The 28,000-nt window shown below is 43.8% G+C and overlaps 1 protein-coding gene across 1 annotated transcript; it reads right to left on the reverse strand.

The window, feature by feature from the left end:
• Window positions 1-1,223: 1,223 nt before the first annotated feature.
• LOC126235429 (uncharacterized) lies at window positions 1,224-27,991 on the reverse strand. The gene is made up of 3 exons (XM_049944156.1): window positions 27,886-27,991; window positions 16,239-16,526; window positions 1,224-1,893 (listed from the first exon to the last, which is right to left on the reverse strand). Exons 1-3 carry the CDS (start codon window positions 27,917-27,919, stop codon window positions 1,847-1,849), a joined length of 369 nt encoding a protein of 122 aa, XP_049800113.1. The 5' UTR covers window positions 27,920-27,991; the 3' UTR covers window positions 1,224-1,846.
• Window positions 27,992-28,000: the final 9 nt, after the last annotated feature.

A 28,000-nucleotide genomic window follows, 5' to 3' on the forward strand; every position in this document is an offset into this window, starting at 1 on the left:
AGTAATTTGTGAAATTGACCGTAGGCGAAAAACCATGGAAGTTATTCGTATTTAGTTTGTAGGCCATAAACAGTTTTGTAATTTCTGCTGAATCAGTTGTATACAAAAACGATATTAAGGAGGTCAAAAACGCGTTCCTAACAGGGGAAGAGGTTTTAAGAAGAACAGATAATGATTATAAAGTTTTCAGATGTAAGGAAAAAGCAATTTAGTAAAACAGACGGATGTCAATGCAGAATTCGGAATATAAGGGCGGCATCACATTTAACGTAGACAATTGATACAGAAAAACAAACTGAAATAGTGTACAATGTACTGAAATCCGTACAGATAATCACACATGACGAGCGCGTTTGAAAACTTTTACCTTTACAGAGCTACACGAAAGGCTATTTATCTCTTATACTATCATATATGTTGTCCTGTAATAACTCCAGTGTATTTTGGAAGTTTATAACCGGTTAACCAACCACAGAATAAACATACAGTGGACTATAGAGTTATATATCATGCATTCTAAACATTTTGCAGTAACAAGAAGTTAGATACATGCGATTTGTTTTGGTTGCATGGTGGTGATATAATGTTGATGCATATTAAATAGCTACATGGACACGCTCCTCTGACAACTCCACTGTTGTCACACCTCGCTCAGTTATTGATATGTGTGCTCAAACCTCTGTAGTTAATAGCGTCAGCGAACAGCCAGTAGAAGTAACATCGTCTCTCTGGACTTAATAATGTGTTTTATGCATCTTCAAACCAGGTGTTGGTTTCAAGGAGTAACCGGGCGCCGATGTTACTGTGGGTATTCGCGCAAAATTATTCACGTTTCTACGGGAATGAGGCTTAATTTCGTGATTTACGGCATGTCTTTTAAATTTCTGGTCTAAGATGGAAGAAAGTCTGTTGTAGTAGGATATTAACTGAACCGTTGCAATACAAAGATGCGTAGCTTGTTCGTTTATGAAAGAGGACAATAAATTAGATTGCCTGTCCAGAGTTTCATCACATTAATATACTTCCCTTCACATCCCGTATAACGTCACTCACTTGTCAGGAAAGGAGTAGGAGTTGGTGTATATGAAAAAGGGTTAACAGGTCTACACATCGTATCACGATCGTATGGAACCAAAAACATAGATAAATGAATAAGTATCAATTCATCAAAACTTTGTGTAAAGCAGAAAATAAATTCTCACTGCAAAGTGGTGGAAAATATTTATTAACAAAAATAGGAACAAACTCATCACTTACGGCGATCATTCTTCAGTAAAATATAATAATGAAATAACTTCAGTATTACGAGTGAACAAGTTACGAAAATGGTACCTACTACTTCTCATTACTGTTATTCATTTTTCGTTATTTTTTAAAAAATATCTCTTACTTTAGTAGGGGTACCATTTTTCTTATTATATAGTGAAACATGCCACGAAACTGTTCATTTCAGAATTGATTTTTGGTTGTCAAATGGTCATATGGCTCTAAGCACTATCGGACTTAACATCTGAGGTCATCAGTCCCCTAGATTTAGAACTACTTAAACCTAACTAACCTAAGGACATCACACACATCCATGCCCGATGCTGGATTCGAAACTGCGACCGTAGCAGCAGCGCGGTTCCGAACTAAAGCGCCTAGAACCGCTCGGCCACAGCGGACGGCTTGGTTGTCAAAAAGCAACTTTGTGATTTTCGTGTTGCAGTTCGTAGCATCTTAAATGAACATTGAGTTGAATCAGCTGCGCAAGCGGAGGAGGCGGAGAAGATGTAGCACAGACAGACGACTGCAGAAGCCAACTTCAGCCAGATCCAGCTAGATCCAACGCTCCTTCAGACGGGGTTTACTTCCTCCTCAGCTGGCATGTGCCCAGGTAGAGGATGGTCACGCCTGCAACAAAGACAGTCAGACGCATTACATAATATCTACTTATATTTGTTTCGTGGAGTTTACATCTAGTCTAAAAAGGTCCATTACAGACCAGCTCCTCGGGAGAGGATCTGGTTGCGGATTCCTTTCAGAATTCGTTATCATATTTTTCTGAGATTTATAGACACTATACCACATATTAAATCGAGTCCAACGCAATTTTAAGATTGCGGTAGGAAATAGGACCATACAGAATGAAAGGTTACTGGATTCTAATTCCCCTGAATGTTTTGACTTGTCCCACACATCTCCAGTCACATACGTCTACTCTTCTTCCTGATGGCGTCTTAATTTAACAACGAGTAAAATGTCTTGCCTGCGAGGCATTGGTGTTGGGAAAGATAACAGTGATAATAGGGACAATCATTGCACTGCAGTAATGTGATCAATTTTATAGTGAATCGTAATTTGATTTTCTCTCAATTATCCTCTCAATCTCACTTGATACTAGTCGCTTTCTAGTGCAGAATGATAAAGAAATAGAATGGTTTTCTGGCTCCTCAAATATTTTTTTATATGAGAACCTTGGCAGATTTTACTCCACATCAGTGGCCTCCCCTTCCCCTCCCACCCTCCAGTCACCAGTTATCCTTCTCTATCAACCACAGGTGGAAAACCTCCGAAACTTAAGAGGAATGGCCAAGATGTAACGGCATCGCATGTGGAAACCTATTACTCTTTTAATCCTAATAGCACGAATCTGTGTCAAGTGAAATGATTCATTCTAGACGCGCTTGTAGCAAGTGTCAAATCAGAAAGGATTTGAAGAAAGTAGCACATTATGCCGCACATTTTCATACAGATTCGTTTTATTGAAAGTTAACATATGCTGCACGAACTGATATTTCGTTCTTTTTGATTCAGCTACAAATATATACACATCAAGGAAGGTTTTGCATCACCCCGGTTCCCAGGACTCCTGAAGATAGACTTAGACTGTGGATATTGTATCACAGACACAGTCCCTTTGACTCTTCAGAGATGTCACTAAACCCGCCCAAAGATGTAAATAACCTTGCATGATCAGCGCCTATTAGATGGAGGGGGTCCGATAGATCTGTTCCAGTCATTCCACCAGGAAGGAGGTACACGGTTCATGTTGTCTGTAGTTTAACTATGCCTAGACGGTCAATACCGCGATTCGGTCGCGTCCGCATTGTTACTTTGTGCCAGGAAGGGCTCTCAACAAAAAAATGGTTCCAATGGCTCTGAGCACTATGGGACTTAACAGCGGAGGTCATCAGTCCCCTAGAACTTAGAACTACTTAAATCTAACTAACCTAAGGACATAACACACATCCATGCCCGAGGCTGAATTCGAACCTGCGATCCTAGCAGTCGCGGGCTCTCAACAAGGGAAGAGTCCAGGCGTCTCTGAGTGAACCAAAGCGATGTTGTTCGGACATGGAGGAGATACAGAGAGACAGGAACTGTCCATGAAATGCCTCACTCAGTCCGCCCAAGGGCTACTACTGCAGTGGATGACCGCTACCAGCGGATTATGGTTCAGAGGAACCCTAACAGCAACGCCACCATGTTGAATACTGCTTTTAGTGCAGCCACAGGACGTCGTGTTACGACTCAAACCGTGCGCAATAGGCTGCATGATGCGCAACTTCACTCTCGACGTCCATGGCGAGGTCTATCTTTGCAGCCACGACACCATGCAGCGTGGTACAGATGGGTCCAACAACACGCCGAATGGACCGCTCACGATTGGCATCACGTTCTATTCACCGGTGAGTGTTGCAGACAATCATCTGAGACGTGTTTGGAGGCAGCCCAGTCCGGATGAACGCCTTAGACACACTGTACAGCGAGTGCAGCAAGGTGGAGGTTACCTGCTGTTTTGGGGTGGCATTATGTGTGGCCGACGTACGCCGCTGCTGGTCATGGAAGGCGCCGTAACGGCTGTATGATACGCGAATACCATCCTCCGACCGATAGTGCAACCATATCGGCAGCATATTGGCGAGGCATTCGTTTTCAAGGACGACAATTTACGCCTCCTTCGTGCACGTCTTGTAAATGACTTCCTTCAGGATAACGACATCGCTCGACTAGAGTGGCCAGCATGTTCTCCGGACATGAACGCTATCGGACATCCCTGGGATAGATTGAAAAGGGCTGTTTATCGCCTACGTGACCCACCAACCACTCTGAGGGATCTACGCCGAATCGCCGTTGAGGAGTGGGACAATCTGGACCAACAATGCCTTCGTGACCTTGTGGACAGTGTGCCACGACGAATACAGGCATGTATCAATGCAAGAGGACGTGCTACTGGGTATTAGAGGTACCAGTGTTTACAGCAATCTGGACCAGCACCTCTGAAGGTGTCGCTGTATGGTTGTACAACATGCAATGTGTAGTTTTCATGAGCAATAAAAAGTGCGGAAATGATGTTTATGTTGATCTCTATTCCAATTTTATGTACAGGTTCCGGAACTCACAGAACCGAGGTGATGCAACCCTTTTTTGATGTGTGTATATTTTCTTTGATCATAAGATAAGTAGTACAAATTCTGGAAGATGTGCTCTGTACGTAACCTGAATGTTATGCGTAGATGCGGAGTATGGAGCGTGTGTAGAGAGTTTTACAGATGTGTACGCACTGAACATGTGAGCCCGAATTAACCGACTTTGACGGTGGGATGATAATCAGCGCAAGTCGTAGCTTTTCGAAAATTACTCAAGAATTTCATTTTATTACGTCAGGATGTCCAGGGTGAAAGTGCGAGTACAGTGTCTCAGAGACAACGTTTCCACACGCATAAATAGCCGCAGTAGAGGACCAAAAGAGTTTGACGAACGTACGTCAGGCCGTCTCCGCAGAAAAATGCGACGTGATCGACGGTCTGCTGTGCGTCAGATCGATGTCGACCGGAGTGTGCAGACTCGGGGAAATCAATTCTGCCAGGATTGTACAGAGACAAATGCAGCGCTTAAGCTTGAGCAGTCGATGCCATCTTCTGTCCTTTGCTCGTATATCGACAGGAAGGGTCCGCGAACGACGGCACTAGACCGTGGAATAGTGCGGGCTGTCGTGTGGCCCAGTGAATTTCAGTTTCAGTTTGTGAGGGACCGCTTATATCGGACCTCTTAAATTGCCTTACCCTGAGTTCACTCGGTGTAGGCACATCATGATGGGAATTCACATAGCGGAGAGGGCAACTCCTGTCTGGACAAGGAGGCATTTTCCATGAATTGATACGGCGTGTGTCCAGAAAGTTACGCTATTTTTTAACCAATAGATTTACTGTAGAAACCGTTACAAACGTTTAATGCTCTTCAAAATAGTTCCTTTCGGCAGCTACACAATTTTTCGAGCGCTTTGCCGATCATTGTACGCGTCGTGGAAGGCTTCAACGGGGACCTCGCCGAAGGCTCTAGTCACAGCGCCTTAGACGGCTTCAGTGAATCCAAAACTGATTCCTTTCAGGACATTCTGTGTCCTTGGGAAGAGAAAGAAGTGGGCCAGAGCTGTGTCTGTATCGTATAGACGGGTTGCGTCAGCGTTGCCATACTGTGCTTCGCCAGGTACTCGGGGATGCAAAGAGTGCTGTGGCTTGGAGCGTTGTCATTGTGGAGCTCCCAGGTAGTGACAATTTCATTTCTCACTCGGAAGATCTTAATTTTTTCCAGCACATCAACGTAATAGGCAATGTTCAAGATATGGCCTTGAGGAATGAACTATGTGTGGACCACACGTTTGGCGTCGAAAAGGCATTCAACATCGTCTTCACTTTCGACTTGCTCGTTCTTGCTTTTTACAAAGTTCTGGGGATCCAGAGGTGTGCCACTCGCAGCTTTGACGTTTTGTTTCTGGCTCGTGCTCGAAACACCGAGTTTCATCCCCGGTAATGCCACTGCCCAAGACAGAAGTTCCATTACCACGCATTCGAGAAATTTAGTCGCAACAATCACCCGATGATTCTTCAGATCGTCCATGAAAAGCTCTGAACTGCCTTAGCACACTACTTATTCATGTGTAATTTTTTCTGTCACCAGTCCCTGTACAACAGTTTTCGGAATGTTGAGACTTTCTGCAATCATCTGGACGGACACTCAACTGGCGGTCGGTATTTATCAGATTGCACAACCGCGTCAAATTGTAGTCGGTTTTGCTGGTTGACGGCCGTCCAGCGCAGGGTTCGGCGACCACCTCTTCCCATCCAGCCTCAAATGCCTTCGTCCACAGCGAAACTTGCGAAGACTATAGAACACTGTCCAAGTAAGCTGTCACAGTCAATTGTTGGATGTCTGCAAGTCATTTGTTCAGTTTCGAACAAAATTTTTATCACATTACGTTTCTCGAGTGAAAATTCCATAGTTTTTCGTGGCTCAGGCGCTAAACAGGGGTCCGTGGACACAACGAACTGGTGCCCCAACTGCCCAGAGCAGACTGGCGAAGGCGTCGCTTTGAAGCTGAGTGTCTCCACCTCCACGGAGCGCCGCTGCTGGTAAAAGGATCGGTGAACTGAGATGCTGGTCGATAACAGCGTGAATGACGCAGTCGCCAAAGAGCACATAACCTTGTCGGCGCACGCTGATACTATGAAAAATGTTAAAAACAAAGTTCTGTCCCAATCTGTTTGTGATTATGTGATGTCTGTATCGTGCAAACAAAATGTTACAGTTATTCTTGAAGGCTAGTTAGAGATTCTAAGTGGCTCCTGACTACATGTATAAGGACGAAATGCAGTGCTGTGAATTTCAATTTTTGTTGAAAGTGATCTTTAGTTTGAGTATTCATCTTTTAGTCTGTTCAACTGTAGTGATGTCCTACGAGTGGACTGTGCAGTCTGGATAGAGGACTGAAGGCATTCTTTCGCAAATAACAGTTCATTTATTCTTCGCAAAGTAAGTACTCATAGAAAGTGGAGATTTTTCCTCAAGAATCATAATATTCGCCAATTTCTGTGCAGTCAAGCAAACTTATTAATTCAGGTCTAGGTTATTATTGTGAGATAGCAGTTACACACGGATAATTATTTGGTCCTTGGAGTAGACAACATCCCATTAGAACTACTGACAGCCTTGGGAGAGCCAGTCCTGACAAAACTCTACCATCTGGTGAGCAAAATGTATGAGACAGGGGGAATACCCTCAGACTTCAAGAAGAATATAATAATTCCAATACCAAAGAAAGCAGGTGTTGACAGATGTGAAAATTACGGAACTATCAGTTTAATAACGCGAATTCTTTACAGACGAATGGAACAACTGCTAGAAGCCGACCTCGGGGAAGATCAGTTTGGATTCCGTAGAGGCAATACTGACCCTACGGTTTATCTTAGAAGCTAGATTAAGAAAAGGCAAACCTACATTTCTAGCATTTGTAGACTTAGAGAAAGCTTTTGCAATGTTGATTGGAATACCCTCTATCAAATTATGAAGGTGGCAGGGTTAAAATATAGGGAGCGAAAGGCTATTTACAATTTGTACAGAAACCAGATGGCAGTTATAAGAGTCGAGGGGCACGAAAGGGAAGCAGTGGTTGGGAAGGGAGTGAGACAGGGTTGTAGCCTCTCCTCGATGTTATTCAATCTGTATATTTAGCAAGCAGTAAGGGAAACAAAAGAAAAATTCAGAGTAGGAATTAAAATGCATGGAGAAGAAATTAAAATTTTAAGGTTCGCCGATGACATTGTAATTCTGTCAGAGACAGCAAAGGACTTGGAAGAGCAGTTGAACGGAATGTACAGTGTCTTGAAAGGAAGATATAAGATGAACATCAACAAAAGCAAAACGAGGACAATGGAATGTAGTCGAACTAAGTCGGGTGATGCTGAGGGAATTAGATTAGGAAATGAGACACTTAAAGTAGTAAAGGAGTTTTGCTATTTGGGGAGCAAAATAACTGATGGTGGTCGAAGTAGAGAGTATATAAAATGTAGACTGGCAATGGCAAGGAAAGCGTTTCTGAAGAAGAGAAATTTGTTAACATCGTGTATAGATTCAAGTGTAAGGAAGTCGTTTCTGAAAGTATTTGTACGGAATGCAGCCATGTATGGAAGTGAAACGTGGACGATAAGTAGTTTGCACAGGAAGAGAATAGAAGCTTTCGAAACGTGGTGCTACAGAAAAATGCTGAAGATTAGATGGGTAGATCACATAACTAATGAGGAGGTATTGAATAGCATTGGAGAGAAGAGGAGTTTGTGGCACAACTTGACTAGAAGTAGGAATCGGTTGGTAGGACACGTTCTGAGGCATCAAGGGATCACCAATTTAGTATTGGAGGGCAGCGTGGAGGATAAAAATCGTAGAGGGAGACCAAGAGATGAATCCACTAAGCAGATTCAGAAGAATGTAGGCTGCAGTACGTACTGGGCGATGAAGCAGCTTGCACAGGATAGAGTAGCATGGAGAGCTGCATCAAACCAGTCTCAGGACTGAAGACCACAACAACAAAAACAACATTCGTGTGGTGTCTCCATCGGCCGATAACCTATATTCAGTGTGCCTAGGTCCCAACTGATCGACAACCCATATCTGCCCAGGAATAGTAATCGCCTGAAGAATATGTCAGCCACAAGTTGTATCGACTGAGTGGCGCATGAAAAAATGGTTCCTGCATGTCTTCACTGATCGGCCAGAACATTATGACCACCGAACTACTATCGACATAAACCCGTCCAGGTGACAGCAGCGTCATCTGATGAGGAACGACTGCAGTGCATGAACTATCAGCGGGCGCGCTGTCCGTGTACAGAATGGGTAAGGCGAGCGATTTATCTGAGTGTGACAGAGGGCAGATTGTGATGGTCCGGAACGAGCATTTCGGAAGTGCACAACTTTCTGCTGGTTCGATGAGTGATGTGGTGAGTGTCTTCAACACGTGCCGAAACGCAGGTGAAACCACGCCCAGACGTCGTGGGGTTGGGACGCCACCCCTCATTTCAGATGTCGGACGTCGTAGGCTCGGCAGATTGATAAAACAGGACAGGCGGCGAACTATGGCGGAACTGACATCAGGGTTTAATGATGCGGAGAGTACAAGTGTGTCTGAACTCATAGTGCACCGAAAACTCCTAACGATGGGCCAGTGCAGCCGACGACTCATCCATGTGCCAATGTTAACATCATGGCATCTGCAACTACGACTTAAGTGGGTACATGACCATCGGCAATGGACGATGGCGCAGTGGCAGAGCGTTGCATGGTTTGATGAATAGCAATAGCTACTTCATCATGCCAAGGGGAGGGGTCGAATCCGTCGTATTCCACGAAACAGCTCCTGCGGAACGAAGACAAGCTGCCGGCGGCTCCATTATGCTCTGGGGAAAATTCATTTGAGCACCCATGGGTACAGTGGAGCACGTGCAACGCACCGTGATAGCCAAGGAGTATCGTGCACTGGTTGAGGACCACGTACCCCCCTTGATGACGATCATGTTTCCTGACTGCAGTGGCATTTTTCAACAAGATAATGCGCGATATCGCAGGGCCAGGAGCGGGGCAGAGTGGTTCGAAGACGCAGTGGCGAGCCCCAACTGATGTGCTGGCTCCCAATTTACGAGACCTGAAGCTGGTCGAACACATCTGGGATGTGATTGAGCGTAACTTCAGACGTCATCGCTCCCCTATCTGGAATTTACGGGAATTATGTCACTTGTGTATGCAGATGTGGTGTAAAATCCACCCAGAGACCTACCAAGGCCTCATTCCTTCCATGCCACGACGCGTGGCCGGTGTTATTCGTGCCAAAGGTGGACATACCGGCTATTACATAGGTGGACATAATGTTCTGGCTGATCAGTGTGTAAGGTTGTGTCCACCGAAGGATGGCTCAGTTAAGGCCTGGGCTTTTTTCATATGATCGCAATTAGGCTCCATTATCCGGCAGCAGGAATCAATGACAGGTGCAAATTTTGTATTGGGGGAAGTGTTGTACCTAGACAGTGTACCTAGGAATACATGATGATTTTTGGTTGGTACTACAGTCTCGTGACTGATTTTAGAATCACATGAAGGAATGTGCATTAGAGACTGCCATAGCAGTTTCCACTATTTTCTGCAGATTTTGCCGTTGCTGTACGTGAGGTTTTGTTTTGCGTAGCACTTGTAAATATTTCGAGTTTTACACATTTAAGTGCTTTATTATATATTAAAGCTGTTTGTAATATGTCGTCAGTTCTTCAGCTATAAAATTTTATGGCAAGCAAAGTAAATTTTACATAATTCCAAAACTAGTTGGATAACATGTGGACGGTACAGTTATACTTCGTCGGTCATGGACTGTGTTATATGTCGAAGCAGGGCAAGGCCTTAGCCATGGAACATGTGATATTTGCAAATTAAAGGGACTTCGTTAATGCCTCAACAATTTTACCTGACCTGAAAATGGAAATTAGTGCTAGTTTCCGGCAGCTTTAATTTCAAAAATCACTTGCCTTTAACTGTTTTTCTATAGTACTGCTCCTAACTCTGAGGTGACAAAAGTCATGAAATACCTCTTAATATTGCGTCGGACTTCACTTTGCCTGGCGTACTGCATCGGGTCGACGTCGCATGGACACAGCCGTACACAATTGCGTAAGTGTTGCCGGTACAGGATTTTGTACACGAACTGACCTCTCGATTGTGCCCCATAAATGTTCTATGAGACTCACATCAGACAATCTGATTGGCTAAATCATCGTATTGCCCGGAACGTTCATCTAATCAATTGCGAACAGTTGTGACCCCGTCACATGTTTGGGAACATGAAATCCATGAATGGCTCCACATAGTCTCCAAGTAGCCGAACATAACAATTTCCAGTTAATGATCGGATCAGTTGGACCAGAGGACCCAGCCGATTCCATGTAAACACAGCCCACACCATTAACGATCCACCACCAGTTTGCACAGTGCCTCGTTGACAAGTTGGCCTGCGCCACTGTAACCTACCATCATCTCTTACTATCTAAAATCGGGACCTATCTGACCAGGCCCCGGTTTTCTAGTTGTCTAGAGTCTAACGGACGAGGTCAAGAGCCAATGAGAGTGGCTGCAGGCGATGTAGTGCTGTTGGCGAATGCACTCGCGTTGCTCATCTGCTGCCATAGCCAGTTAAAGCCAAATTTCGACTCACTGTCCTGACAGATACGTTCGTCGTAAGTCCTAAATTGATTTATGTGGCACTTCCACGCAATGTTTCTTGTCCGTTAGCACTAACGAGTCTACTCAAACGCTGTTGCTCTCGGTCGATAAGTGAAAGCCGTCAGCCGCTGCGATGTCTGTGGCACGAGGTAAGGCCTGATATAAGGTATTCTCGCCACATTCTTGACACTGTGGTTCTCGGAATAGAGAATTCCCTAACGGTTTCCGAAATGGAATGTCCCATGCGTCTAGCTCCAACTATCATTCCGCATTCAAAGTCTGTTAATTCCGGTCGGGCAGGCATGATCACTTCAGACACCGTTTCCTATGAATCACCTGCGTACGAATGACACCTGCCCTTCGACATCTTGTGTACGTGATACTACTGGCCTCCGTATATGTGCATATTGCTATCCAGTGACTTCTGTCACTTACGTGCAATTTGAATTGACTTACTCGTTATTGGTGTCTAGTAGAGTAGTAGTTTAACACATAGGCTGCTAAATACCATATTAACAAGATTTTCTTGATTCCTACACTTTTTAAATTTCAATAGAATATTTTTTAGGTATATGACCATGATGTACATCGGAACATGTCTTATTGTTTGGAAACAACCTGAAATTTCCGGAGAATTTTTTTTTATTTCATAAAACGTCTACAGCATATAAAAAATGAATGCCATTATTTAAAAATGGCATAACAAAACTATATTAAATTTCTGCAACAGTGAAAGTCTGACAAGTTTCCCAAGTTACAGAAAGACCTTCTCCTACATTTTTGTACGCCATTTGCTTCCTTTTCTAGTATTTGATGCCGTTGACGGAAACACCAAGTTTCATAAGGACGAAGCGACTTGTCACCGCTCTTTGGCTGTTCGCAGGTAGTTAGACGAATACTCTAATGAATTCAAAACCATGACTGGCCCCACAGATCGCACGACCTTGAGCAAACCGAGCGTTTTTAGGATGCTGTAGATGCCTGTCTACTGTCGATGAATCCAGCTCCAACTACCCAAGAACAACTGTGTGTTCCACTATTAGATGCATGGATCAATATTTCTCCAAAACGATTCGAACACCTCGTAAAGTTCTCACCTCAATCGGTTACTGCACACCTGAGGGCTCACCGAGAGGCGACTCGCTATCAACATCATGTCCAGTGCGTTCCAATGACTTTTTAAAACAAAAATGTGACACCACTTGGAACAACTTCTCCTGAATGGTCGCCTTCTCTAATATGGATATATTTCTCGATGCACTCAGTCGCTGAGTATCACGTTTATTGCACATGACAAAGTAGGACAGACTTCTAATGCGAAAAGAGCATGTGTTAAATGTTCGTAAATCAAAAATCATTTCTATGATCAGACTCCTTTCCCTGCACTGCAGTTGGAGTTTCGCTTGAATGTAATTTCGTGTAGTACACAGTAAATACATCAGCCGCCAGACGAATGAATCAGAGTAGTGCGTAACATGAGTGGCAAGATAGAAAACAAACACCGGACAAAAATAATTCTTAGCATTACATGCGTCTTGACATGTTTCAGAAGTTATCACGTAAGTAACGAGAAACATCCAATTGCAACACTGGTAACAGAATCGCATACTGATAACTCAGACACGTATTATTTCCTCAGACGGAGAGTGTTATCTATCACGCCATCACATATTCACTTACGGCGATAAAAACGTAAGTATCAAATGCGCATTACCGTGACTGATGGTCTCACAGACAAATGGAAATGAAATTTAAAACGCAGAATAATTCAAGCAGCAGCTGATTTTCAATTTTGCACTTAATTTCTTAAACACACGAATAATTAATTGAAATTTCTATGTACCAAAACCATTTTGCTTAACAACGAATATTCTCCTTGCATCTGCCGGCCGGAGTGGCCGAGCGGTTAAAGGCGCTACAGTCTGGAACCGCACGACCGCTACGGTCGCAGGTTCGAATCCTGCCTCGGGCATGGATGTGTGTGATGTCCTTAGGTTAGTTGGGTTTAAGTAGTCCTAAGTTCTAGGGGACTTATGACCACAGCAGTTGAGCCCCATAGTGCTCAGAGCCATTTGAACCATTTTCTTCTCCTTGCTTCACGCAGGAACTCAGCTGCAAGACTGAATAAACGTGAGCTTTCTTGTTCTACCGCATTGGCCTCATAGAGAAAAGGATACACCTCGTTTTCATCTTCCCAGCTCTTGTCAGCTAGATCTGTAACTGTCTTGCGAAATTCTCCACGGAGAAATTTGCAAACACTGGGGTAAGCGCTACTGGCTCATTGACGTGCAAACTGGCAAAACTCGTGGCCCCTCTGCTTCAGCCGAAACTGAAAACCGACCGGCACAGACATTAAGGACTCACTGAAAAGTTGAAGAAACTAAAGCTTGACCAAACGACATCCTCGTCAGATGTTATTTCTTCGTTTACCAGTTTGCTACACAAAGACTCTCAGAAGCAAGTCGGTTCCATTTTCTCACTGGACATTATCAAGCAGCTTCAAACTGTCTTACTAAGAGCTGATATATATGGAATGGGTACTTATACGAAAGTCTGAAAGACATCGCCATGAGTAATCCACTTTGGTGGCTATCATTTTCTTCATGTTGCATTTTCAAGACAGCCAAAGGGCTTGGCATTTTGTAAACGTAAGGTGTGGTATCATTACACCGATATCTTCGTAGTACCGACCTATGGTAGAGAACGGCTCGGTGACTTCTTCAGACGTCTGCACACTCTCCACGTCAGCATTAAATTTATTATGGAAGCAGAAAAGGGTGAAGCCATAATGTGTTATCTATACATCCGTAACATAACCTTATTTTGCCCTCTGTAATACGTAACGCCATCTTGCTGGAAAGTGAAGAGGTCCCACCAGCAAACTGAGGCAAGAACATTAGTAATACACAACATGATATTCACGATCACCAGTAGATAACAAATAAGGATTTGAAAACATTAAATAAAAACAGAAAAGGACACAAATAGTCTAAATAATATTATGTAAGAAGAGTGGATTAAATACTACTAAAACCTCTGGTATGAAGCGAACTTGGCAGATAAACAAGAAAAGTACACAGAAATGGTAGTAAAAGGCCTAGAGGACCTAACAATAAGAGAATTACTACAAAAACTGAAGAGTAACAGATTTAGATGGAATTAATGCAGAGTTGAGGGTTATCATTACAACTTACAATTGTTGCATATGTTTCATATATGCTGGAAGAAAAACGTGTACCAAGGAATTGGAAGAAAAAGAAAGTAATGTCGATATACAAGAAAAGAGAAAAAAGTATACGTGAAAACTACAGAGGGATAAACTTACTTGAAACGGCATATAAATTTTATTCAACAATTTTAAACATTAAGCTGAAAAAAATAGCAGGGTCTTTACTTGTGAAAGAACAGGTCGGATTTAGAAAGGTACAATCAACGACCGATAAAATTTTTATTTTACGATAGCTTACTGAAAAGCAGAGAGAGTTTAAGAAAGAGAGACGAAACGCTTTTACAGATTTTGATGCGGCTACCGATAATTTGGATACAGGAAAAATATGGAGAATAATGGAGGACAGAGATTATCCGATATAGCTTACATCAGCTGTCTAAAGTTGGTATAAAGAACTATCAGTAATCTTACATATAGAAGGTATATATACGGAACCGATACAAAGGCCTATGCTATGCCCTAAGCAATTCAGTATTTACAGTGACGTTGCAGATCGCAAATGACTCTTAGGATAAATACTAGGGTCCATCTCAATAACACGATAAAGCTAAAATCAGTCCTTTATGCTGAAGAATGCTGAAGATTAGATGGGTATATCACATAACTAATGAGGAGGTATGGAATAGGATTGGTGAGAAGAGGAGTTTGTGGCACAACTTGACTAGAAGAAGGGATCGGTTGGTAGGACATGTTCTGAGGCATCAAGGGGTCACCAATTTAGTATTGGAGGGCAGCGTGGAGGGTAAAAATCGTAGAGGGAGACCAAGAGATGAATACACTAAGCAGATTCAGAAGGATGTAGGTTGCAGTAGGTACTGGGAGATGAAGAAGCTTGCACAGGATAGAGTAGCGTGGAGAGCTGCATCAAACCAGTCTCAGGACTGAAGACCACAACAACAACAACATGCTGATGACCTTACGCCGATTTTTTTCAAGAGAAGATTATTTAAAAGACGTGATTTACGAACTAAATAAAACATGTACAGAATATAATATCAAAATATCTTCTAGTAAATCTAAGTCAAAGGCATTTTGTGAAAAATATCCAGTCAGAATTAAGAAAGCAGGTAACGAAAAAAACAGCTGAACAGGTAAAATATTGGATGTAAAATATCGTATGAATCGAAGAAGATATGCAGATCAAATTGAATAGATTTGGAAGTATCTGTGGAACAATTAATACGTAGAACTTCAAAGCATAAAATACAGGATGACACGCGACTTAAATTTTTTAAAAAACCACATTGTCAACCTATTATACGAAAAAGATTAGAGGGAGTTGAATAAATGTTAAGAAAAGCAAATACAAATGATAGAAATTAGATCTCTCAGAGTGGTGAAGGAATGTAAAAGAATACATAAAATACGAAATGAAGGTATTCGAGAGAAGCTGAGATTTTGGAGTGTAAAAGAGAAACTGGATGAATACAAAAAGGAATGTACTGAATATCTACAAAGAAGGAATCCGGAGATGATGAGCTGTAAACCAAATGGGAAAAGAGAGTAAGGTGGAGACCGTAACAGACCGGCCAAAATTGGCCTAATACGAAAATCGCAAAAGAAAAAGATGATGATGTTTGGTTTGTGGGGCGCTCAAGTGCGCAGTTATCAGCGCCTGTACAAATTCCAAACCTTTGCTCATTCCAATCTCGCCACTTTCATGAATGAAGATGAAATGATGAGGTCAACACAAACACCCAGTCATCTCGAGGCAGGTGAAAATCCCTGACCTCGCCGTGAATCGAACCCAGGACCCCGTGCTCGGGAAGCGGGAACGCGACCGCGAGACCACGAGCTGCGGACAAAAAGAAGAGGAATAAGATCTTGCTAATAAGCAATATTCATTAAACAAGACGATCATATGTTTCCTTCGTCTTTTTGCGATTTCGTCTGTTTCATCTGAGATAGTGAACATTGAACTTGGGCAACCTTTCGGTATTTACATGTTGTTACGAGGCCTCTCGACCGGTATTCTGGTGATACTCACGCTGCCCACAAGTGTTGGCGCACTCCACTTTCTGCGGGTTGGTGTACGTCTGGTTATCAGAGCCGCACACGGGGTTGTACTGCGGCGGCGTCGGGCAGTCGCAGGGCACCGGAGACGCCGGCGCACCCGTAGATGTCGGTGGGGGTGGCGTCGGCGGCGTCGGCGGCGGCTGTGGCGGCGTCGTCGTCGTGGTGCTGGTGGTGGCGCTGTCCGGGAGGTCGGGCGGCAGGGTGAGCACCCCGGGCCACCAGCCCTGCCGCCCCTGAGGCAGCGACACTGCCACGCCCACTGTGAACAACACGCGCGCGGTGTCACAGCACTGGAAGTCACGTAGCCCAAGACTCATCACCGTGATCGGCGACTCGTAATTACATTTTGTGGGCAAACACCTCTGAAATTCTGAGTGGTGTCAGGTTGTGCACGCAAGATGTTTATCAGGAGACACAATTCGACAACAACATGGACCTATTATTTGTTGAAATTGTAAGTAGCCTGTCTGTGTGTTGGCAGCGCTATAGGCTGTGTTAATATCCCTGGCAGCGCTCTGCGCTCTCGGCAAGAGATTCTGTGGTTGGTCGGACTAGCAGTTAGCGAGTGGATAGGGAAGTGTGTGGACATGATATTCTTAGTGGAGACTCTGTGTTGGTAGGACACGCATTGTAAAGTGAGATGAAATGAAGTGTTTATAAGAAGATACGCTAGGAAATGTATGATGGCTTGTAACACTACGCTACTGCGTACGATACTTATTAAAGCCTGTACTATGGTAAGTTGACGGGCTTCACCTTATAAGAAAGGTTTTTGGGGTAGATGTTGACCGCGTGTACCCGAATGAAGGCAAAATCAGACTTTCACCCACTCAGTAACAACAATGATGCGTCAAGCAAGTCTGAAGTGCAACTACACGTTAGGACGGACAAGAAACGACACAGCAGATGCTACCAAATTGTTAATAATACGGTCGCCAGCCCAATTAGGCATTAACTGAGTTTCTTCCCAGTACAAGTTGAAGTACGTTCATACAAGACAACACGTAACTACACTGCATAATATGGTAAATTTTAGAACCAGAAAATCTACTGAACTAATAATTTCACTTTTTGTACTAATATGGACAAGCCAAAAATACACAACAGTACACTATAATGTTTACTACAAACTTCGTACTGTCTATTGATCTGATTAAAATCGGGCATAGGTTACCCTAGAAACAGCACTTTCGAAACACACATACAATGTCAATTTTGAAAAAGGTAAAACACTAATAAATTTTGGTTTTATATTGACTTTAACTTTGCTGGTCAAATCAGTTCAGTACACTTCATAATTCAAATGAATAGAAAAGAAAAAAAAGGGGGGGGGGGGGACACTAAAACTGTTATGATCACTGTATTGAAACTATTAACTATTGAAAGCATTAAGCACTCAAGATTTCCAATAAATGAATTACTACTCTTTTTGTCTTATTTCCTGCTCATTTAACTACCATTATTTTTTGTCTCAAATTAATTAACTTCATCGCCAAACCAATTTCAACATCATCTTCCAACTTTGTCAGACCTATATTATTTGCATATTTATTCATTAACAACACAGTTCTTTAAACATCATTCTAACATAGATAGGTCTGCAGGTAAGTATTATTAACATAAACTTTAAATCTTCATTTCGGGACACTCGGATTGCACAACATGTGGAAAGGACCCTGTCTAGGTTAGTGATGAGGATAATTAAATGATAGGACAGTTCTGGTAAAAGTTAAGTTGTTATTGAACAGTCAGGAACAAAAGTAACTGGTCCACACGAATACAGTACTAAAAGTTTCAACCTGTTCGTGTCGATGCGGCGGTTAGCGGGCGGCGAGATGGCGAGGCGCAAAGCACACATACAATCACAGCTATGGCTCTTGATGTATCGGCACTTTGCTTCTTCTTAGCGTCGCAATACTGTTCCATTTAGTGCCTATGGAATATAGCCATGCTGTATAGTCGTCGGAAACGGCACATCCGAGGCTCAATGAAATCACGTTTTCCAGGATAGCCTCCTCGATCCTGAGCGTGTTTCTCAGACCGATGCCCAACTCCGACTACTACTGCTGAACCCGTTATGCCGTGCCGCGCCCGTGTGCATTTTTCCGCGCTCGCCTGCCATCCACCTTTTACCGCTCCCCTACAGACAGGGTATTCACCAAAGGTTTTGCATTCCACATATCCTAATACATTGCCTACGTATGGACCAGGCGCATAAATACAACTTTAACATCTTACAACAGTTTCAACATACCTTACATTTCCATTTTGTTATAATATTGCTTGCAATTTGACATAAACATTAATATTCACATCGAAAATTGGTTACAGTTCCTTTAACATCATGGCATGAAAAGAAAAAGAAATGAAATCAGAACATCGATTACACTAATTTAACGAAAATCAGAGGAAAAAAATTATTATATGTACAGTTGTTGTTGTTACAGGCTGTTTGGTTGATAATGTTTGGGGAGTGGAATTATTGACAACTATATAATTTTTGGAACTCGATGTCATATGGATAAGGTAAAATTTTCTCTTCAACAAAATCTTTCTTTGGCTAACCATATGCTTCCTACTAGCTAGAGTCTATAGCAGTTTATTTATCTGGCTGCAGTCTCTTGTCATTTTCAGAAATAACACATTGATTCAAAATGAAGATGTTTACACCAATGCTACAGCGTCCATCACACTTTATCAGTATAGTGAAAAAACTGGAAGAAAAGGAAAGGAGAGTCCTCATCATGAAACTTAATATCAGCTGCCACAGAGGACTTCTTCAAAACTTTAAACCGAGAAAACGATGGAAGAATACGCATTAATGGATCCTATCTGAGGCACCCCCGTTTTGCAGATATTGTACTGTTTTCCTCAAGTGCAGATAATATTAAACAATAAATGGGTAACTTAATGGAGCAGCTTTGAATCGAAATTGAAAAAGAATTACAGTAAGACAAACATTATTTATATTACATTTGAAGTCACGAACGATGGCGGTCGAGTTTAGGCTTGTTCCGCGCACCTACTTCACGTAGGTGCCAGGCACTTAAATGTGATTTGCAGAGTATCCATGTAGATGTAATCTTCGACAGCCAATGAGCGGTCAGTAGTGTTTTGAACGCTCTGCTGTGAATGCCGTAGCTAATGTGAGCGTAAATGTGATCGCAGCGAGCTGTTAAGTAGATTTCGATTCCATTTGTTGCGAAATGTCATCGCTGATTGCGGTGGTAAGTGATAAATTCTGCATAAGCAAGCAAGAGACATAATATGCAGGATATACGCTTTGTTCAAGCGTACCGCAACTGTCGCTTAGAATCGTCAACAATGCAATGCCCGTCCGTGCCTTGACATGCGCAAACCGCCACCGTTCATGGATCGGACTACAGCATATCGAAAAGAAAATAGTTCAAATCATCTATGAAGTCATGGACCCATATGGTGACACAATAGGAAAATAAATGAACGAAAGTGTAGAAGTGCACTGTAGGACTTTAACTAAACTCTTTCAGAAATAATCTTGAGAATCGTCAAAAACGTAGAGTTTGATACCAGGTATATTACCAGCCTTAACTTACGGCGGTGAGAGATGATCTCTGAATGCGAGAACCATTCAAATATTGAGATTTGTTCAGCGAACAATGGAGAGATTTTTGTTGAACCAGCTAGGAGGTACAGGAACTAGATCAGAAACAAATCAGAGTGGGTGTGGTAACTGTGGAGGTAGCCAAGACATGTTACTTCACCAATTAATGACAGATAGGTTATGGAATATGTTTCCTGGATTCCAGATTAAATGAAACATTGGGAATGATGACCTAATGGAAAGTGGGTAGAGACTTTAGATGGTACACAAGAGTAAAATGGATATGTACTCGTGTGGCTGAAGGTAGTAATGCACACAAAAGCTGAACGTTGGCCAGCAGTGAGTAGGTGAAATGGCTGATGGTGATGGTGGTCACAGAGAAATCAAGTATGGTGACCGCCGGATAGAAGTTCCAACGGTCTATAAATCGTCCAGGGGAATGTCAACCGGTTGGCGCCTCCGCAGAAGTGAGCTCCAGTCATCAGTCGGTCGTTTTTGTTGCCCTCGTGAGCAACGGTAGCTGATATAAGGACGACAGCAGTTTGGAGCCATCCGAGAGAACAGCTTCATTTTCCTGGCTGGGCAAGGGATTTTCTCTGCCTCGTGATGACTGGGTGTTGTGTGCTGTCCTTAGGTTAGTTAGGTTTAAGTAGTTCTAAGTTCTAGGGGACTGACGACCATAGATGTTAAGTCCCATAGTGCTCAGAGCCAGCAGCTTCATAAAACTGATTGACCATGTACAGTCTGGCTCCAGTTTAGTTCCTCACCACTGAACTTCTGATTGCCGTACAAGTGTGGGTCCCTACAGATCTCAGAGAACTCCAGGCTTATCACAACTGCAATGTTCGTTCTGGTGGTCTAATTGTAAAACACTGGACTTGAAAAACAGATGTACGGTATCAAATTCTGACCTAACGAAGGAAATTTTTCTGTCTGCCTTTAACTGGTATAGGCTGGAGACGAGCAAGTCGCCGAAGTGGCGTCCAATTGAAAGACTTACATCAGGATGTCAGCCCACGCGAAATTATTATTATTATTATTATTATTTTAAAACTATTACAACAAACTAACATACTATTCACTGGCGTAGAATATAAATAATTACTGGCGTAATAAGTATGAATGTCAAAATTGCAAGTAATGAAATGGTGGCAGTAATATTCGCGTAGGAAAAATTATGTAGTCAGAAGTAACACGGCCTACATTCCTGGCGGTACGACACAGAACTTCGACAGCGATCGTTTATACAGGGTGCCTCAAACCATTGGTGTTAACGCTAGATTATCCCCTAGAATGAGTATTTTGAGATAAGAAACTAATGGTCGGAATGAATGGTTCAGGCGGTACGAGGTCCTCAATGACCAGTGCTTGTGAGGAATGCTGTGTTTCGTAGCAAACGAACGTCTGTTGCATCGTCGTTGGTGGCGCTATCTTAAGAAAGATTCACGTGTCCAAGACGAAGTCTCCCACCGCATACAATCAACGACGCTAGTCGAAGATGTAGCGTTACTCGTTACATGAACTTGCAAGCATGTACTTGGAATACACTCCTGGAAATTGAAATAAGAACACCGTGAATTCATTGTCCCAGGAAGGGGAAACTTTATTGACACATTCCTGGGGTCAGATACATCACATGATCACACTGACAGAACCACAGGCACATAGACACAGGCAACAGAGCATGCACAATGTCGGCACTAGTACAGTGTATATCCACCTTTCGCAGCAATGCAGGCTGCTATTCTCCCATGGAGACGATCGTAGAGATGCTGGATGTAGTCCTGTGGAACGGCTTGCCATGCCATTTCCACCTGGCGCCTCAGTTGGACCAGCGTTCGTGCTGGACGTGCAGACCGCGTGAGACGACGCTTCATCCAGTCCCAAACATGCTCAATGGGGGACAGATCCGGAGATCTTGCTGGCCAGGGTAGTTGACTTACACCTTCTAGAGCACGTTGGGTGGCACGGGATACATGCGGACGTGCATTGTCCTGTTGGAACAGCAAGTTCCCTTGCCGGTCTAGGAATGGTAGAACGATGGGTTCGATGACGGTTTGGATGTACCGTGCACTATTCAGTGTCCCCTCGACGATCACCAGTGGTGTACGGCCAGTGTAGGAGATCGCTCCCCACACCATGATGCCGGGTGTTGGCCCTGTGTGCCTCGGTCGTATGCAGTCCTGATTGTGGCGCTCACCTGCACGGCGCCAAACACGCATACGACCATGATTGGCACCGAGGCAGAAGCGACTCTCATCGCTGAAGACGACACGTCTCCATTCGTCCCTCCATTCACGCCTGTCGCGACACCACTGGAGGCGGGCTGCACGATGTTGGGGCGTGAGCGGAAGACGGCCTAACGGTGTGCGGGACCGTAGCCCAGCTTCATGGAGACGGTTGCGAATGGTCCTCGCCGATACCCCAGGAGCAACAGTGTCCCTAATTTGCTGGGAAGTGGCGGTGCGGTCCCCTACGGCACTGCGTAGGATCCTACGGTCTTGGCGTGCATCCGTGCGTCGCTGCGGTCCGGTCCCAGGTCGACGGGCACGTGCACCTTCCGCCGACCACTGGCGACAACATCGATGTACTGTGGAGACCTCACGCCCCACGTGTTGAGCAATTCGGCGGTACGTCCACCCGGCCTCCCGCATGCCCACTATACGCCCTCGCTCAAAGTCCGTCAACTGCACATACGGTTCACGTCCACGCTGTCGCGGCATGCTACCAGTGTTAAAGACTGCGATGGAGCTCCGTATGCCACGGCAAACTGGCGGACACTGACGGCAGCGGTGCACAAATGCTGCGCAGCTAGCGCCATTCGACGGCCAACACCGCGGTTCCTGGTGTGTCCGCTGTGCCGTGCGTGTGATCATTGCTTGTACAGCCCTCTCGCAGTGTCCGGAGCAAGTATGGTGGGTCTGACACACCGGTGTCAATGTGTTCTTTTTTCCATTTCCAGGAGTGTATATACAGTAGGATGCAGAACACAGGAGACCAAACGACTGCACAGAGAATAGTTCTCAACGGGCGCCATTCTGTTTAGGAGAAATTTATCGTCGCGAACCGTGAATAGAAACGTTCCGGAAACTGTATCATTAAAGTCGCAGGGGTCCCCATAAAGAATTGTTCGTTCTGCACTACTGAAGAGGTGGTATTGGATAGAATTCATGAATCACAATTAATAAAATATTCCGGGCTGTTATGCCGTGGTCGAATTGATTTCACATTAGAGCCCAACGTTTCGTCCCCGGCTGCGGAGGACATTTTCAAGGGGGATCTTCGCTCCTTTTAATGCTATGAAAACTAAAGGAGGAGTAAGTGGAAAGGAAACGAAAGGGAAGGTACTATTGATATCAGCTGCATCAGGACTTTCTGCCGTATCTGCGGCGACTAGTGAAAAGGATCTCCTGCTTATGCAGCTGCGCCATCCGGACACGGTATTTATCGCAAATGCGCGGACGATCTCGGAGGGCCTCCAGGCCGATACACATTCTTTCCTAGTGCCACCTATCCACAGTCCCTTCCCACGTCCTCCAACCCCGCTACTTAGAGATTCCCGCAAGAGGTCGGACGTAACTATGCACCCTCACTGAAGGTGGCGGATTCATTGCCCATTGGAGCGATTCTGTGTCAGTGTTTCGGACAGACACCATGCATTCATATAATTATTTGAATGTCCAATTCACGTCCTGGCTCGCTACTGGGTGACGTCAGTCAGTAGAGAGCCAAGGTATCAATCGGACAGTCAAAGCATCTACGATCACCCTTGAAAATGTCCTTCGCAGATGGGGACGAAACGTTGAGTTTAAATGTGAGATCCATTAGACCAAGACATAGTAGCACGGAAAATTTTATTAATTGTGATATTGCCGGCCGCGGAAGTTTGGAAGTTTACACTTTACAAAATTCATGAATACATACCCACCAACAGGCCCATGAAAAACACACATTGAAAGAAACAGTGTGGAGAAGATTCTTGGGGCCGAACGAGTATTAACACAGATTGCAGTTAAGAAATGGATTATGTTGTTAGTTTCTTGCATTTAGACTGCTTGCTTGTATTTAGACTGGCGGTCATAGCTTTGAACAATTGTTACGAACTCAACGTGTTGTTATTATATGTGAGTTGTCTTCTTCAAGAAAAGACTGCTCATTTCCGAATATTAATATATTATCTCCTACTCGAATGGTTCAAATGGCTCTGAGCACTATGGGACTCAACTGCTGTGGTCATAATCCCCTAGAACTTAGAACTACTTAAACCTAACTAACCTAAGGACATCACACACATCCATGCCCGAGGCAGGATTCGAACCTGCGACCGTATCAGTCGCACGGTTCCGGACTGCGCGCCTAGAACCGTGAGACCACCGCGGCCGGCTCTCCTACTCGCTATTATCACTAAGGTTTTCGAATATTGAGTATGAATTTATTATCAGTCTTAGGATAATTACATTACAGGACCTATTACTTTAGGATATGAATTAATGTCTCATTTTGCTCAAATCTACCGTAACAATGTATCATTTCGTGCTTCGGAACAGCTGCTCTAAATAAGTCACCAACCTCAAAATAGCTTTGAAGCATTTGACACTGGATTTTAACGTTCAGTACACCGTATGTGTACGTATCTATATTATATGGAAATTATTTTTGTATGACACGTCACGTGGAGTAGCCAACATTGTACTGCGAAGTACAGTAACGAAGTTCAGAGCTATATTTCCATGTTATTATTTTTGTTGAGTGTTCTACGATCCTCGATGGTTTTGATATTAATTTATGACATTACTTACAAATACATCAACACTTTTGTGTAGAGATCTATGCAAGTCGTAGAAACTGCACTGTGCTGCACTCATTGCAAAGTTCTGCATGGCATGTAAATATCTTTGTGATGACAATAAACTTTTATGTAGTGTTTTTATTCGGCTTATGTGTCTAGATAACGTAGTAGAGCTTGCTGCAAACGCAAACAAATTCGATTGTGTTTCTTGTTACTTCAGAGCTTCATACTCTCATACTGTAACGTAAATTATACACGAAACTACAGTGAAGAGCCGAAGAAACTGGTAAACATACTTAATATCGTGTAGAGCCTCCGCGAGAACGCACAAGTGCCTCAACACGACCTGGCATGCACTCGGCTAATGCCTGAAGTGTGGCTGAAAGGAAGTAACACCATGCATCCTGGAAGGCTGTCAATAAATCTGTAAGATTACGAGTGGGTGGAGATCTCTTCTGAACAGCAAGTTGCAAGCCATCCAAGATATGTTCAGTAGTGTTCATGTCCGGAGAGTTTGGTGGTCAGCGGAAATGTTTACACTCAGAAGAGTGTTCCTGGAGCCACTCTGTAGCAATTCTGGACGTGTGGGGTGTCGCATTGTCCTGCTGGAATTTCCCAAGTCTGTGGGAATGTACAATGGACATGAATGGATGCAGGTGATCACAGAGGACACTTACGTACGTGTCACCTCTCAGAGTCGTATCTAGACGTATCAGGGGTCCCATATCACATCAACTGCACACGCCCCATACCATTATAGAGCCTTCACCAGTTTGAACAGTCCCCTCCTGACACGCAGGGTCCATGGATTCATGATGTTGTCTCCATACCCGTACACGTCCATCCGCTCGATACAGTTTGAAACGAGACCCGTCCGACCAGGCAACACGTTTCCAGTCATCAACAGTCCAGTGTCGGTGTTGACGGGCCCATGCGAGGCGTAAAGCTCTGTGTCGTGCAGTCATCAATGGTACACGAGTGGCCTTCGGCTCCGAAAGGCCATATCGATGATGTTTCGTTGAATGATTCGCATGCTGACACCTGTTGATAGCACAGCACTGAAATCTGCATCAATTTGTGGAAGTGTTGCAGTTACGTCACGTTAAATGATTCTCTTCAGTCGTCATTGGTCCCGTTCTTGCAGGAACTTCTTCCGGCCGCAGCGAAGTCGGAGATTTGATGTTTTACCGAATTCTTGATATTCACGATACGCTCGTGAAATTGTCGTACGGGAAAATCCACCTTGGAGAGGCTTCACACAGCTCGTGCGCCGACTATAACGCCCCGTTCAAACTCATTTAAAATCTTGATAACCTGCCATTGTAGCAGCAATAACCGATCTAACAACTGCGCCAGACACTTGTTGCCTTACATAGGCGTTGCCGACCTCAGCGCCATATTCTGCCTGATTACATATCTCTGTATCTGAATACGCAGATCAGTTGCTTTGGCACTTCAGTGTGAAAATATCCTTCTAGGCGTACGTGTAACAGCATTTTGGTGAAACATTGTGCCAACACTGTGTTTGCTTTTTGTCGGCAAATCTTACCAGCCCCGGACCACGTTATCAAGATTACATACATTTACGTAACAAAACTGCCGCGTTTCTGCAAGTACCGTCCACCAAAATATCGCCGGATCCGGCTCTACAGTCTTCCAGCACTGAGCGACGCCACATGCGGCCTTGAAGCTTTGATTCCATCAGACTACCTTCTGCAAACCTTAGGCTACATGCTGGCCCTGCCCAAATAAAAAATAACTTGCGACACGCTCAAGGTGGGCGAGCGCAAGGATAACGATTTTGCCGCAGCTGGAATCTCACATGAACATTTCCCTAGGCGAAAATACAAGAGCGAGATTATGGCCGGCAGCGGCATTTCTACACCGGACCTACTTCTGGCTTCGTTGATGTTTGTTAGTAATTTCTTTTGTGTTACGTCTACTGATACTGCATAAAATAACCCAACGATTACAGCTTCTTTCCTTGTTTCCCGATAATCATTATATATATATATATATATATATATATATATATATTTTCTATTTTTCTTCATCGCATCTTTCTCCTCTAGCTATATATATATATATATATATATATATATATATATATATATATATATATATATATATATAGCTAGAGGAGAAAGATGCGATGAAGAAAAATAGAAAATAAATAAATCCTTGGACCGACTGGAGACTGAAACGCAGACCTTTCGATTTGTGGTCTGGCACTTGCCCACTGTGCTAACGAGCCAGACATATTGATACTTAATGAAACTTGTTACCAGTTTCAACCATCTTGACGTACTGCAGATTTTTGGTTTGTCAGAAATTGAGGGAAATTTCAACGCACCGCTGGACCTTTGCATCAGTCATAAATACGACAAAAAAATGTTTCCACAAATGTGTAGCGGTATAGGGAACACTATTTGGACACGATTTTCATGCGGAGATCTCTGTAATCAGTGAATTTTGTTTATAAGGAATGATATGAAGACTATTACACAAATAATTTGTGGAAATTCAGCCGGGTGACGTCTTCGACAACCAATGATGTTACTACGGATAGCCGGCCGGGGTGGCCGAGTGGTTCGAGGCGCTACAGTCTGGAACCGCGTGACCACTACTGTCGCAGGTTCGAATCCTGCCTCAGGCATGGATGTGTGTGATGTCCTTAGGTTAGTTAAGTATAAGTAGTTATAAGTTCTAGGGGACTGATTACCTCAGAAGTTAAGTCCCATAGTGCTCAGAGCCATTTGAACGATTTTTTTTTTTGTACGAATAAACACCCTGTAATTTTCAGGGGACAAAGGCATTTGTACCCTGAAAATGTTGGGGTCTCGACCAGTCGAAACATCAGCGGTTGATGACGTCACCCGGCTGCATTCCCGTATGTTGTTTGCATATTTCATACGCCGGGAGAAACTCAAATTTCACATGAAGAATTTTGCTGGCTATGTGCCGGTCGACTACTTAAACCGTTTGCATGAAATGATAGTGGAGGTTATGCACACGGTATGTGAATGAGAGCAAATGGACAGAAACAGTCCTTTAGATGTATGTTGCACTACAAATGATAACTGCAGACAAGTTTAGGAATTAAGTACGAGAAGTGATATATTTTGCACAGTCGTATCTATAACAGTAAGTTGTTACCGCACAGGATACTGCTATTCTCATTGGAAAACTCTGCACTGGTTCAGAGACGGGCACACAAGAGTCAGGTGTGGCGCCTGCAGTACTCACGAGCGCACAGCAGGAGTAGCCAGGCGGTCGTCATGGCGGCGGAGACGAGACTGCGGACCGCGAGCGCGGCCGGTGCGAGAAGTAGCGGAGCTGGGCGTGCGCGGGGCAGTCCCTG

This window comes from Schistocerca nitens, chromosome 1 (genome assembly GCF_023898315.1).
Source record: "Schistocerca nitens isolate TAMUIC-IGC-003100 chromosome 1, iqSchNite1.1, whole genome shotgun sequence".
Lineage (NCBI taxonomy): Eukaryota > Metazoa > Arthropoda > Insecta > Orthoptera > Acrididae > Schistocerca > Schistocerca nitens.